The sequence below is a fragment of the Mobula hypostoma genome, chromosome X1 (assembly GCF_963921235.1).
Source record: "Mobula hypostoma chromosome X1, sMobHyp1.1, whole genome shotgun sequence".
Taxonomy (NCBI): domain Eukaryota; kingdom Metazoa; phylum Chordata; class Chondrichthyes; order Myliobatiformes; family Myliobatidae; genus Mobula; species Mobula hypostoma.
Genome location: NC_086128.1, coordinates 21,103,464 through 21,116,708, shown reverse-complemented (window position 1 = coordinate 21,116,708; position 13,245 = coordinate 21,103,464). Strand labels below are relative to the sequence as shown.

Genomic DNA, 13,245 nt, shown 5'->3' with positions numbered 1-13,245 from the left:
AATTGCAGAGGGAGGTACAGAGGCCCAGGTTCTGTAACTTCTCAATCAGGATTGTGGGAATGATGGTATTAAATGCTGAGCTGTAGTCGATGAACAGCATCCTGACATAGGTGTTTGTGTTGTTCAGGTGGTCTAAAGCCATGTGGAGAACCATTGAGATTGCATCTGCTCTTGACCTATCATGGCGACAGGCAAATTGCAATGGGTCCAGATCCTTGGTGAATCAGTTCAGCCTCGTGATGACTATCCTCTCATATCCCATAGATTCACTTGCATCAACATATCAAGACTAAACTGCAACTGGATCCTTGACTTCCTCATTGGGAGACTATAGTGCAGATCAGCAATACCATTTCCTCCTTGCTGAAGATCAACACAGGTGCAAGTTCAAATTAAGAACTGATATTAAAGTGTAACACACTTGCCTGAAAGAGGTCTGACTGGGGCAGGGGGATCATTTACAGGCACAGAACTAGCTGTTTGCAATAGTCAAGTTTGAATATTAGAAATCTAGACTATTACAATCTGGGACAAGAGCAAAATGTCAATTCTGGTAATCAGGGGGAAGAAAAGTTTAAGCAGAATACTGCCTTATGAGCAGCCAACTATGCTCTCCAGATGTGAATGAGATGCAAGGTGAACCTTAAGCCTATATGAATAATGGCACCAAGTATTACACATTATTGAATTGACTTTATTACTTCCATCCTTCATATGAATTGAAAGTGCAGATTGTTATTAATGATTATGATATAGTTGGGATCACAGAGACATGGCTCCAGGGTGACCAGGGATGGGAGCTCAACGTTCAGGGATATTCAATATTCAGGAGGGATAGACACGAAGGAAGGGGAGGTGGGGTGGCGTTGCTGGTTAAAAAAGAGATTAACGCAATAGAAAGGAAGGACATAAGCCGGGAAGATGTGGAATCGATATGGGTAGAGCTGCGTAACACTAAGGGGCAGAAGACGCTGGTGGGAGTTGTGTACAGGCCACCTAACAGTAGTAGTGAGGTCGGAGATGGTATTAAACAGGAAATTAGAAATGTGTGCAATAAAGGAACAGCAGTTATAATGGGTGACTTCAATCTACATGTAGACTGGGTGAACCAAATTGGTAAAGGTGCTGAGGAAGAGGATTTCTTGGAATGTATGCGGGATGGTTTTTTGAACCAACATGTCGAGGAACCGACTAGAGAGCAGGCTATTCTGGACTGGGTTTTGAGCAATGAGGAAGGGTTAATTAGCGATCTTGTCGTGAGAGGCCCCTTGGGTAAGAGTGACCATAATATGGTGGAATTCTTCATTAACATGGAGAGTGACGTAGTTAATTCAGAAACAAAGGTTCTGAACTTAAAGAGGGGTAACTTTGAAGGTATGAGACATGAATTAGCTAAGATAGACTGGCAAATGACACTTCAAGGATTGACGGTGGATATGCAATGGCAGGCATTTAAAGGTTGCATGGATGAACTACAACAATTGTTCATCCCAGTTTGGCAAAAGAATAAATCAAGGAAGGTAGTGCACCCGTGGCTGACAAGAGAAATTAGGGATAGTATCAATTCCAAAGAAGTAGCATACAAATTAGCCAGAGAAAGTGGCTCACCTGAGGACTGGGAGAAATTCAGAGTTCAGCAGAGGAGGACAAAGGGCTTAATTAGGAAGGGGAAAAAAGATTATGAGAGAAAACTGGCAGAGAACATAAAAACGGACTGTAAAAGCTTTTATAGATATGTAAAAAGGAAAAGACTGATAAAGACAAATGTAGGTCCCCTGCAAACAGAAACAGGTGAATTGATTATGGGGAGCAAGGACATGGCAGACCAATTGAATAATTACTTTGGTTCTGTCTTCACTAAGGAGGACATAAATAATCTTCCAGAAATAGTAAGGGACAGAGGGTCCAGTGAGATGGAGGAACTGAGCGAAATACATGTTAGTAGGGAAGTGGTGTTAGGTAAATTGAAGGGATTGAAGGCAGATAAATCCCCAGGGCCAGATGGTCTGCATCCCAGAGTGCTTAAGGAAGTGGCCCAAGAAATAGTGGATGCATTAGTGATAATTTTTCAAAACTCGTTAGATTCTGGACTAGTTCCTGAGGATTGGAGGGTGGCTAATGTAACCCCACTTTTTAAAAAAGGAGGGAGAGAGAAACCGGGGAATTATAGGCCGGTTAGCCTAACGTCGGTGGTGGGGAAACTGCTGGAGTCAGTTATCAAGGATGTGATAACAGCACATTTGGAAAGCGGTGAAATGATCGGACAAAGTCAGCATGGATTTGTGAAAGGAAAATCATGTCTGACGAATCTCATAGAATTTTTTGAGGATGTAACTAGTAGAGTGGATAGGGGAGAACCAGTGGATGTGGTATATTTGGATTTTCAAAAGGCTTTTGACAAGGTCCCACATAGGAGATTAGTGTGCAAACTTAAAGCACACGGTATTGGGGGTAAGGTATTGGTGTGGGTGGAGAATTGGTTAGCAGACAGGAAGCAAAGAGTGGGAATAAACGGGACCTTTTCAGAATGGCAGGCGGTGACTAGTGGGGTACCGCAAGGCTCAGTGCTGGGACCCCAGTTGTTTACAATATATATTAATGACTTGGATGAGGGAATTAAATGCAGCATCTCCAAGTTTGCGGATGACACGAAGCTGGGTGGCAGTGTTAGCAGTGAGGAGGATGCTAAGAGGATGCAGGGTGACTTGGATAGGTTGGGTGAGTGGGCAAACTCATGGCAGATGCAATTTAATGTGGATAAATGTGAAGTTATCCACTTTGGTGGCAAAAATAGGAAAACAGATTATTATCTGAATGGTGGCCGATTAGGAAAAGGGGAGGTGCAACGAGACCTGGGTGTCATTATACACCAGTCATTGAAAGTGGGCATGCAGGTACAGCAGGCGGTGAAAAAGGCGAACGGTATGCTGGCATTTATAGCGAGAGGATTCGAGTACAGGAGCAGGGAGGTACTACTGCAGTTGTACAAGGCCTTGGTGAGACCACACCTGGAGTATTGTGTGCAGTTTTGGTCCCCTAATCTGAGGAAAGACATCTTTGCCATAGAGGGAGTACAAAGAAGGTTCACCAGATTGATTCCTGGGATGGCAGGTCTTTCATATGAAGAAAGACTGGATGAACTGGGCTTGTACTCGTTGGAATTTAGAAGATTGAGGGGGGATCTGATTGAAACGTATAAGATCCTAAAGGGATTGGACAGGCTAGATGCAGGAAGATTGTTCCCGATGTTGGGGAGGTCTAGAACGAGGGGTCACAGTTTGAGGATAGAGGGGAAGCCTTTTAGGACCGAGGTTAGGAAAAACTTCTTCACACAGAGAGTGGTGAATCTGTGGAATTCTCTGCCACAGCAAACTGTTGAGGCCAGTTCATTAGCTATGTTTAAAAGGAAGTTAGATATGGCCCTTGTGGCTACAGGGGTCAGGGGGTATGGAGGGAAGGCTGGGTTCTGAGTTGGATGATCAGCCATGATCATAATAAATGGCGGTGCAGGCTCGAAGGGCCGAATGGCCTACTCCTGCACCTATTTTCTATGTTTCTATGTTTCTATGTATATACATGAGTAAAAATCTTTGTTATATCTCCACCTAAATCTGCAATGTGCAATTTATAGTAATTTATAATAAATAGTATGTACAACAGGACAGTCAATATAACATACAGATACAGTTGTATCAGCATGAATTAATCAGTCTGATGGCCTGGTGGAAGAAGCTGTCCCGGAGCCTGTTGGTTCTGGCTTTTATAGTGCGGTACTGTTTCCTGGATGGTAGCAAATGAACCAGTTTGTGGCTGGGGTGACTTGGGTTCCCAATGATCCTTCGGGCCCTTTTTACACACCTGTCTTTGTAAATGTCCTGAAGAGTGGAAAGTTCACATCTACAGATGCGCTGGGTTGTCTGCACCACTCTCTGCAGAGTCCTGCGATTGAGGGAAGTACAGTTCCCATACCAGGCAGTGATGCAGCCAGTCAGGATTGTGCCCCTGTAGAAAGTTCTTAGGATTTGGGGGCCATACCAAACTTCCGGAACTGTGAGGTGAAAGAGGTGATGTTGTTCCTTTTTCACCACACAGCTGGTGCTTACAGACCACGTGAGGTCCTCAGTGATGTGGATGCTGAGGAACTTAAAGTTGTTCACTCTCTCAACCCCAGATCCATTGCTGTCAATAGGGGTTAGCCGATCTCCATTCCTCCTGTAGTCCACAACCAGCTCCTTTGTCTTTGTGACACTGAGGGAGAGGCTGTTTTCTTGACACCACTGTCAGGGTGATGACTTCTTCTGTCAGCTGCTTCATTGAGATAAGGTCAATCAATGTAGTATCATCAGCAAATTAAATTAGCAGATTGGAGCTGTGGGTGGCAATACAGTCATGGGTATACAGACATTCAAGCTACACTTTCCTTGCATTGTATTACATCCAGCATTATTCACGAGAATCAGTGCCTAGTGTCAAAACCAGAAACAGCCAGCTACATTATGGTACTGGCAGCATAACAGGTATTTAATAGCTGATTTGCCAATTTGCTCAGAAATGAAAATATTCTGCATGAGTGATAGACTGGTCAAATGTGGGGACAAAAGCAGGCCCCCTTGTGCTTACTTAGAAGAATAAAATGCATTTTGCGCCATACCTGCATAACTATTATTTAACAAAGTTGCAGCAGACAAGTACCCACTTTTGAAAAAGAATTTTATTGTTGTATTCAATGGGATTAAAAATGCAGAGTTCAAAAATAGATGAGAGATCAGTCAAAGCAGTTTAAGGTTCAGGAACTAATGTGAGTAGAACTACAATTAAGTGAACAAACTCTATGCCTGAACTTAACCAGAGACCAGGTAGTCAGAATGCTTCATCAAATTTTTGAACAACTATGTTCAATACAAAACAGAAAATTTATTGGGGTGAAAGTTTCACATCGAGACTAGAGACAGAGACAGAGACAAGATAGTCAGACTGCTTCATCAGATTTTTCAACAACCATATTCAATACAAAACAGGAACTTTATTGGGGTGAAAGTTTCACACCCTGACTGATATAGCACTGTGCGAGAGACAGAGAGACACATTTGCACAGTACTGTATTTGTCAATCTGGAGCAGAGCTCGAGCTTCTGTCTCTGGTGCCATGCTGACTATCCCTAATCAGTTTATGTCCCTCCAAATGCTCATAAATCCTGCCTCACAGGATCTTCTTCAACAACTTGCCCACCACTGAAGTCAGATTCGCAGGTCTATCATTTCCTGGGTCATCTCTACTTCCTTTCTTGAATAAGGGAACAACATTTGCAATGCTCCAATCCTCCACAACCTCTCCCGTCCCTATTGATGACGTAAAGATTATTGCAAGAGGCTCAGCAATCTCCTCCCTCGCTTCCCACAGTGGTCTGCAGTATATCTCATCCAGTCCCAGTGAGTTATCAAACAATACTTTTCAAAAGCTCCAGCACACCCTCTCTATCTTAATATCTATATGGTCAAGCATTTCAGTCCACTGTAGAGAACTATATCAGAATCAGGTTTATCAACTTGCACTCAGTGTCAGCAAGACCAAAGAGCTGATTGTGGGTTTCAGGAAGGGTAAAGCAAGGGAACACAAACTAATCTTCAGAGAGATCAGAAGTAGAGAGAAGAGCAATTTCAAGTTCCTGGTTTTCAATATCTGAGGACCTAATCTAGACGCAGTATATTGATGCCGCTATAAAGGCAGCAAGAGAGTAGCTATACTTCATTGAGTTTGAGGAGATTTGATTTGTCAACTAAAATACTCAATACAGCAATGCCTATCATTAAAGATCCCACCACCCAGGGCATGCCCTCTTCACACTGCTACTGTCGGGGAGGAGGTACAGAAGCTTGAAGGAGCACACAACAATTCAGGACAGCTTCCTCCCCTCTGCCAGCTGATTTCTAAACTGGCATTGAACCCAGGAACACTACCTCACTACTTTTTTTTTTAAATCTTGTTGTTTTTTGCTTTAACTTAACTATTTAATACAAATATACTTCCAGTAATTCAGTTTCTCCCCCTCTATATTATCATGCATTTCATTGTACTGCTGCTGTAAAGTTCACAAATTTCACGACATATGCTGGTGATATGAAATCTGATTCTGATCACTCATGTGTCATGAAAATTGTGTTTTTTGTGGCAGCAGTACAGTGCAAAATTACAGTACTGTGCAAATGTCTTAGCTATATACATGTGCCCAAGACTTTACAGAAGTTACTCTATACTCTAACCAATACTCTACAGAATGTCAGCAGTAAACATAAACCAGAGATGGAAAATTGAGTGTTTGCACACAAGGTGAGAACAAGTGCTATAAAAATTATACAGCAGCCATAAGCAGCTCAGCTATGAATGAATCTTTGCGCAAGATTTTCAGTTGATTACTTTAATAGCTCATTAGAAACTTTACATAGTCACAGCGTAGACCAATTGCCTATTTGTCACTAGGGAGCAATAGCAAGACATTTAAAAAGCCAAAAGCAGTACTTCACATCACTGAAAATTATAGAAGTCAACACACTAGTCCCTTAATGAATATTTATTTGGAAAAAGTGCTTGTACCTGACAGCATTACATTTAAACAATGCACATCAGCCCAGTGCTAAAGACATTCCAGCCTGGTCAGGCCTCCTGGCCTTTCCCTTTGAAAACAATCCTGTATGAAACATGATTAAATAGAAAATCTAGTTTTGTAAGCCCAGAATTTATAAAGTTATTGTATCAAAATTCATGATAGGATGGGCTGAATTTGTCACAGAAAGCTATCCTTCCAGGAGTGCGGGGTGGGGGAGGGGGTGAGAACTGGATAAACCAAGGATCACAAACGATTTTGCTGAAAGTTCACAAGGGTCTATTTTTTCCTCGAATTGCAACCAATGCATATTTTATTTTTTTTTGGGGGGGGGGGGTGAATGCTGACTTACTGACCACAGAAACCAGCTTTTTAAATTTTGAAACTGAAATTAAAAATTGTTATCCCATCAACTCCTCACTGGTAGAATGCTGGACCTGGTGGACAAGTGCAAACACTAGTTTCAGGAGCAAATAATTTTGTTGCAAGATCGGTTTGAAAAGGCATGATAATTATTGGCAAAGTCAATCTGTCAGTTAAGTAAGATCGGTGGATAACTGAGAAAGTACAAATTCAGTAAACCCAGCAGAACCAGCCAGTAAACTAAGCCAAATTTTATTGTTTTCCCTTTTCCCGCAGCACTCAACCACGACAAAAATTTATGGTCCCATCATATTTGCAACAATGATTGTGCTACATCATGTACAGAACTGGATCTCACTTAATTGAACATATTTGGACATGCCAAAACATCTGTCAACAACCAATAGCTTTAGTCATTAAAATAAATAGAGCAATACCTATCTGAGTCACGAGCTGAAGTCAAGTCAAAAGAACATTACAATTTGTTGGTGTCTCCTTCCTAACCCCTCCAAGTGTACTTTAGAGGTTATAATACAAACACATCTGGGAATAAATTACACCACAATAAAATTCATTTTCAAAAATATTTTTCATGATAAATCACAGTAAGATTCAGTCTTCCTCCTTTGTCTAGATTGCTCCACTGGAAACCAAACTTTCAAGTTCCCTTTCTGATCTTATGCAATTGGCAAGGCAGGTGGTGACATAGTCACAAAATATAGCAGAGGCAGCCAATGAAGTTAGCTTGAAGATTTGTTATCTCCCATGTCACTTTGAGCTTCAGTAGTTAGGGATTTATTTTCTGCACCCAAGGTACATAGCCATTTAAACACCCAGCTTTGAACAGTTAATTAGCCACTGGCACAACTGAACCCGTCCTAAAAAAGACAGATGCAACCAAACGATCTCCGCTCCAATTAAAGGGAATGAAGTGAAATTATCAAGATTGCATCAGGCTAGATCACTATCAAATTTAGTGTTTTTAGTGATGGAACAAGCATATTAGAATGTATTGCTACAAGAGCAGTTGCAAACTCAGTACAATACAACTTAATACATGCAAGTGAAGAGGACTAGTTTCTCCTTACGGTACTGTCAACTGCTACCAGGTTATGTTTTAAACAGTTTTTGCAATTTTTTTAAAACTCTGGTTACGTTTAATTGAAATGTGATTACTGAAGCTGATGTATAAAAAAACTATTGGTAACAACTTGGATACAAGGTTTTAAATGTGAACTTAACAAGTTTTTAAATAAGATAGGCTGCATTCCAGTGGCCAAATGCATTTAAAGTGTATAGAAGGAAAAAAGGGGAATAAACAAAAATATCAGGACCAGAGTAAAGGACAAGACCCAAATTCAGGATACAAAAGGGATCAGAGAAAGTGAGCAAGATTGGGCTAAAGTGCATATGCAATTCAGGAGCTAGTGTGCGGGGCACAAGGGTTGAGAAAGCAGCCAGAATCATATACTGGTTCTGGAATTTTTAATTTCCAGTGCTTGGCTATGCTACAAGTGCAACAATCCATTGTATGGAACAGTGGAGACTCAATGGGTGGATTGTTTAAAACAAAAACACACAAGCTTTCTTCAAGAGGATCAAGGTATAGTAGTCACCAGGTTAAAATCCATATTCTTGGGCATTACTTGATAAAAATACCACATAATTAAATAAGTGATAATGGCCACTGTAACAAATGAGGCAGAAATAGGCCTTTCAAATATTCCAATGAGAGCAGCCTAGTGTTTAATGAATACAGATTACATTGAAATATTTTGGGGATGGATAAGAGCTTAGATGCAGAAAAGCCAGAAATCAGTGATTTAGAGCAGGTCTCCTGTATGCTGTAGAATTGGAGCCACAATCCAAATAGCGGTATGCTTCCAAAGAGTTCTGTGATGGATGTCCCAAGTAAGAGCTTTTCACTGTCGTCCTAAGAAAGAAAAAAGATAATATGGCATGAACGTCCTTGTCTGAACATTAAGAACAGTTTACATTGTTACAAGTAGTATTACTGGCAATATTGGCACTCCTGTCCTTGGATAGGACATCCTCATACCATCACACATTATGTTGTGTAATATCAAAATGGAGATAGATTTGAACAGACATAGCAGAACATTGCTCTGGGGTGCAAGCAAAATATTCTATACATATCCAAAGACCAGTGGCACAAGAGATTCCTCAACTCCACCCCCCAAAAAACAACAAAAAAAAATCAGGAATAGGCCACCAGACCAAAGAGGCCTGTCCCACCTTTCAGTATGCTCATAGTTGATCATGCTAGCTTCTGCATCTTAATTTTAACATATTTTATTTTCACTCCAGCCCCGCTGTCAGCTCTGGCACTCTGGTTCCCATCCCCCTGCAAATCTAGTTTAAAGCCTCCCCAATGCACTAACAAACCTCCCTGAAAGGATATTGGTCCCCTTGTAGTTCAAGTGTAACCTGTCTCTCTTGTACAGGTCCCACCTACCCCAGAAGAGCTCCCAATGATCCTGAAATCTGAAACCCTGCCCCCTACACCAGTTCCTCAGCCACTTGTTCATCCTCCAGAGCATCCTATTCCTACCGTCACTGGCACATAGCACAGGTAGCAATCCTGAGATTACCACCCTTGAGGTCCTGCTCTTCAACTTCCTACCAAGCTCTCTATACTCACTCTCCAGGACCTCCTCACTTTTCCTTGCTATGTCATTGGTACCGATGTGCACCACGACATCTGGCTGATCACCCTCCCACTTCAGAATGTCATACAATTGTCATCTTAATTATACCCAATGATCTGCTTCCACTACCTAAGGGAAGAATATTCCAGATATTCACTGTTAGAGTGGATTTCTTTTTGGGTAGATGATTTGTTTACACTTAAATGACTTTGGCCACCAAAATTCTATTTTAACTGTTTGACAAAGGACTGTGGATTGAGTCTACCACAATGGGCTTCCTAAAAGGTGTGAATACCAGATACTTCTGGTAGTTTGACCTGATACTGTAGTTTCGAAGGCAGTATCACCTATACATTATAAATACTAATTGTCTTCTATGTTAGCAAGGGAAATGCCAAATAAAAGTATCGTAGACTTAACTTGCATTCCTAAAGGCTGTGCATACCAACCCAGACATGGTGGTGTCGGAAGGATGGTGCGTTATTTTGTATGTAGCTTCAATAGGAAGCATTGTCTATAACTTTTAAGTAGCGATTGCCTTTGTGTTTAGCATATAAATATCGAGCCCACATTGAGCTAACAGACCTTTCGGCAGAAAGCATCTCCGTCCGTAAGATGCCTACTGTACCTTGTTGTGTCAAATAAAGAAGCTGCTTTGTATCTACCAGTGACTCTGTTTCTCCGGTAATTTCATCCACTCTACAACATTCACTGCCCTCTGACATGTCCCAATGCCTCAGTCTGCAGCCATGCCTCCTGGCTCCTAACTCCACCGCTATTGGAAGCGTCCTAATATCTACCTTATCAAACACCCCTTAGGATCTTCTGTTTGAACAAGGTTCTTTTAAACCCCAAGGAATACAGACCCAAACTGTATAATGAGAACTCTCATCCCAGGAATTAACCTTATCATTCTCCTTCGGACTACCTCCAATGCTACTATTACTTTTGTAGGTGAGGGAGAAAAACTGTACACAAAACTGTGGTCACACCAACACCCTGTATAATTGGAACAAAACCTTCCTATTCTTAAATTCCAACCCTTTGGTAATAAAGGTCAATATGCCATCTGCTTCCTGAATTACTTATGGTGTATGAATCACTAGAAGCAGGCAAGTCCTAGAACATCTTGATCCCATTTGCCATCTAACTTCATTTGGATGATCTACTCAATGACCTCACACTTCCCTACATCAAACTCCAGTAGTCTGGTTTTCACCCAATCACTATCTGTATGCAGATTGAAAGTAAATCTCACTGACAATCAATACAGGTGCACTCAAGAATGTAACTCACTCCAGGTACAGAGGCAACAATGCACAGGATGGAAAAATGCTTTAGAGGGCTGTAAACTCTGCCAGCTCCAACATGGACCCAGCCTCCCCAGTATCAAGGCAAAATCTCAAGAAGACAGCATCCATCATTAAGCACCGTAACCATCCAGGACATGCCCTCTTCTCATTACTACCATCAATGAAGTACAGGAGCCTGAAGACACACTCAACATTATAGGAACAGCTTCTTCCCCTCTGGCATCAGATTTTTGAATGGTCCATGAACAGTACTTCACTATTTTGTTCTTTTTTGCATGACTTATTTTTTATACATCTTGTTGTCATTTAGCAATTATGTACTGAACTGCTGAAGCAGACAAATTTCATGGAGTCAGTGATTTGATGCAGATCTCTGCAGAATCATTATGCTCTCATCACATGCTCTCGTACAGATTTGTCTCAACATTTTATTCCCTCCTCCAGGTTATTAATGTTAATAGTAAACTTAGAGACTTGGTCACTGGGGCACTCCATTAGTTGCATCCCTCCAGCCTGAAAAGGAGGCTTTTATTCCAGCTGCTTTCCATAAAAGCCAGTTTCCATTGCTACATTCAGTTCTTAATGCACCAGCCTCACATCACCTTGTCAAATGCAGTTAGGGAATTCAAATACACTATGTCTACAGCTTCCTATCAACCTTGTCACATTCTTAAAGAATGAGCAGATTTGACAAACGTGATTTATATCTCAAAAACCATGTTCACCAGGTTTAATTCTATTCAGCTTCCCCAAATGAAAAATAAAAACAGGAAATAATTTTCAGTCTGGCAGGATGCATAGAGTGGAAATGAAGGGAGTTTGTCTGATTGACTACAGTGACAAGTGGTGTTCAACAGGAGCATATGTTAGGACAATTTCTTTTTACATTGCACGTCAATGACTCGGGTGATGGAATTGATGACTTCACGGCCAAGTTTGTAGATGACACAAAGGTAAGCAGACAGGTAGATAGTTTAGAGGAAGCTAGAAAGCTACAGAAGGACTCAAGACAGATTAGGAGAATGGGCAAAGTGGCAGATGGAATACAGTGTCAGGAAATGTATTGTCATGCCCTTTGGCAAAAAGAATAAAAGTGTAGAACATTTTCAAAAGAGAGAAAATTCAAAAATCTGAGGTGCAAAGGGATTTAGGCATCTTCGTGCAGGATTCCCTAATGGTTGATGGCTCTGGGCCTGTACTCACTGGAATTCAGAAGAATGAGGGATGACCTCATTGAAACCTATCAAATGTGGAAAGGCCTCAATGGAGTGGACATGGAGAGGACGTTTCCTATGGTGGGGGAGGAAGACTGGAGGACATAGCCTCAGAATAGAGGGACATCCTTTTAGAACTGATGGGGAATTCCTTTAACCAGAGAGTGGTAAATCTGTAGAAGTCATTGCCACAGGTGGCTGTGGAGGCCAAGTCATTGGGTATATTTAAGGCAGTGGTTGATAGATTCTTGATTAGTCAGGGCATAAAGGGATACAGGGAGAAGGCAAGAGATTGTGACCGAGAGGTAAATTGGATCAGCCACAATGAAATGGCAGAACAAATTTAGAAACAAACATAGAAAACCTACAGCACAATACAGGCCCTTTAGCCCACAAAATTGTGCTGAACATGTCCCTACCTTAAAAATTACGAGGCTTACCTGTAGCCCTCAATTTTTCTAAGCTCCATGTACCTATCCAGAAGTCTCTTAAAAGACCCTATCGTATCCACCTCCACCACCATTGCCGGCAGCCCATTCCATGCACTCACCACTCTTGAGTTTAAAAAAAACAACTTACCCCTGACATCTCCTCTGTACCTACTCCCAAGCACCTTAAACCTATGCCCTCTTGTGGCAGCCATTTCAGCCCTGGGAAAATGCCTCTGACTATCCACACAATCAATGCCTCTCATCATCTTATACACCTCCATCAGGTCACCTCTCATCCTCCATCGCTCCAAGCAGAAAAGGCAGAGTTCACTCAACCTATTCTCATAAGGCATGCTCCCCAATCCAAGAAACATTCTTATAAATCTCATCTGCACCCTTTCTATGGCTTCCACATCCTTCCTCTAGTGAGGCAACCAGAACTGAGCACAGTACTCCAAGTGGGGTCTGACCAGGGTCCTATATAGCTGCAACATTACCTCTCTGCTCCTAAATTCAATTCCACGATTGATGAAGACCAATACATCATATGCCTTCTTAACCACAGAATCGATCTGCTCAGCTGCTTTGAGTGTCCTGTGGACTCAGACCCCAAGATCCCTCTGATCCTCCACACTGCCAAGAGTCTTACCATTA

At 41.7% G+C, this 13,245-nt stretch overlaps 1 protein-coding gene across 1 annotated transcript in view; it reads right to left on the bottom strand.

Annotated features, from left to right (window-relative positions):
• Window positions 1–6,267: 6,267 nt before the first annotated feature.
• Window positions 6,268–13,245, bottom strand: part of tmem106c (transmembrane protein 106C) — a 69,428-nt gene continuing 62,450 nt past the window's right edge. The window contains exon 7 of the mRNA XM_063038107.1: window positions 6,268–8,897. Within this exon, the coding sequence (XP_062894177.1) occupies window positions 8,780–8,897 (118 nt within the window). The 3' untranslated portion in view covers window positions 6,268–8,779. The remainder of the gene's footprint in view (window positions 8,898–13,245) is intronic.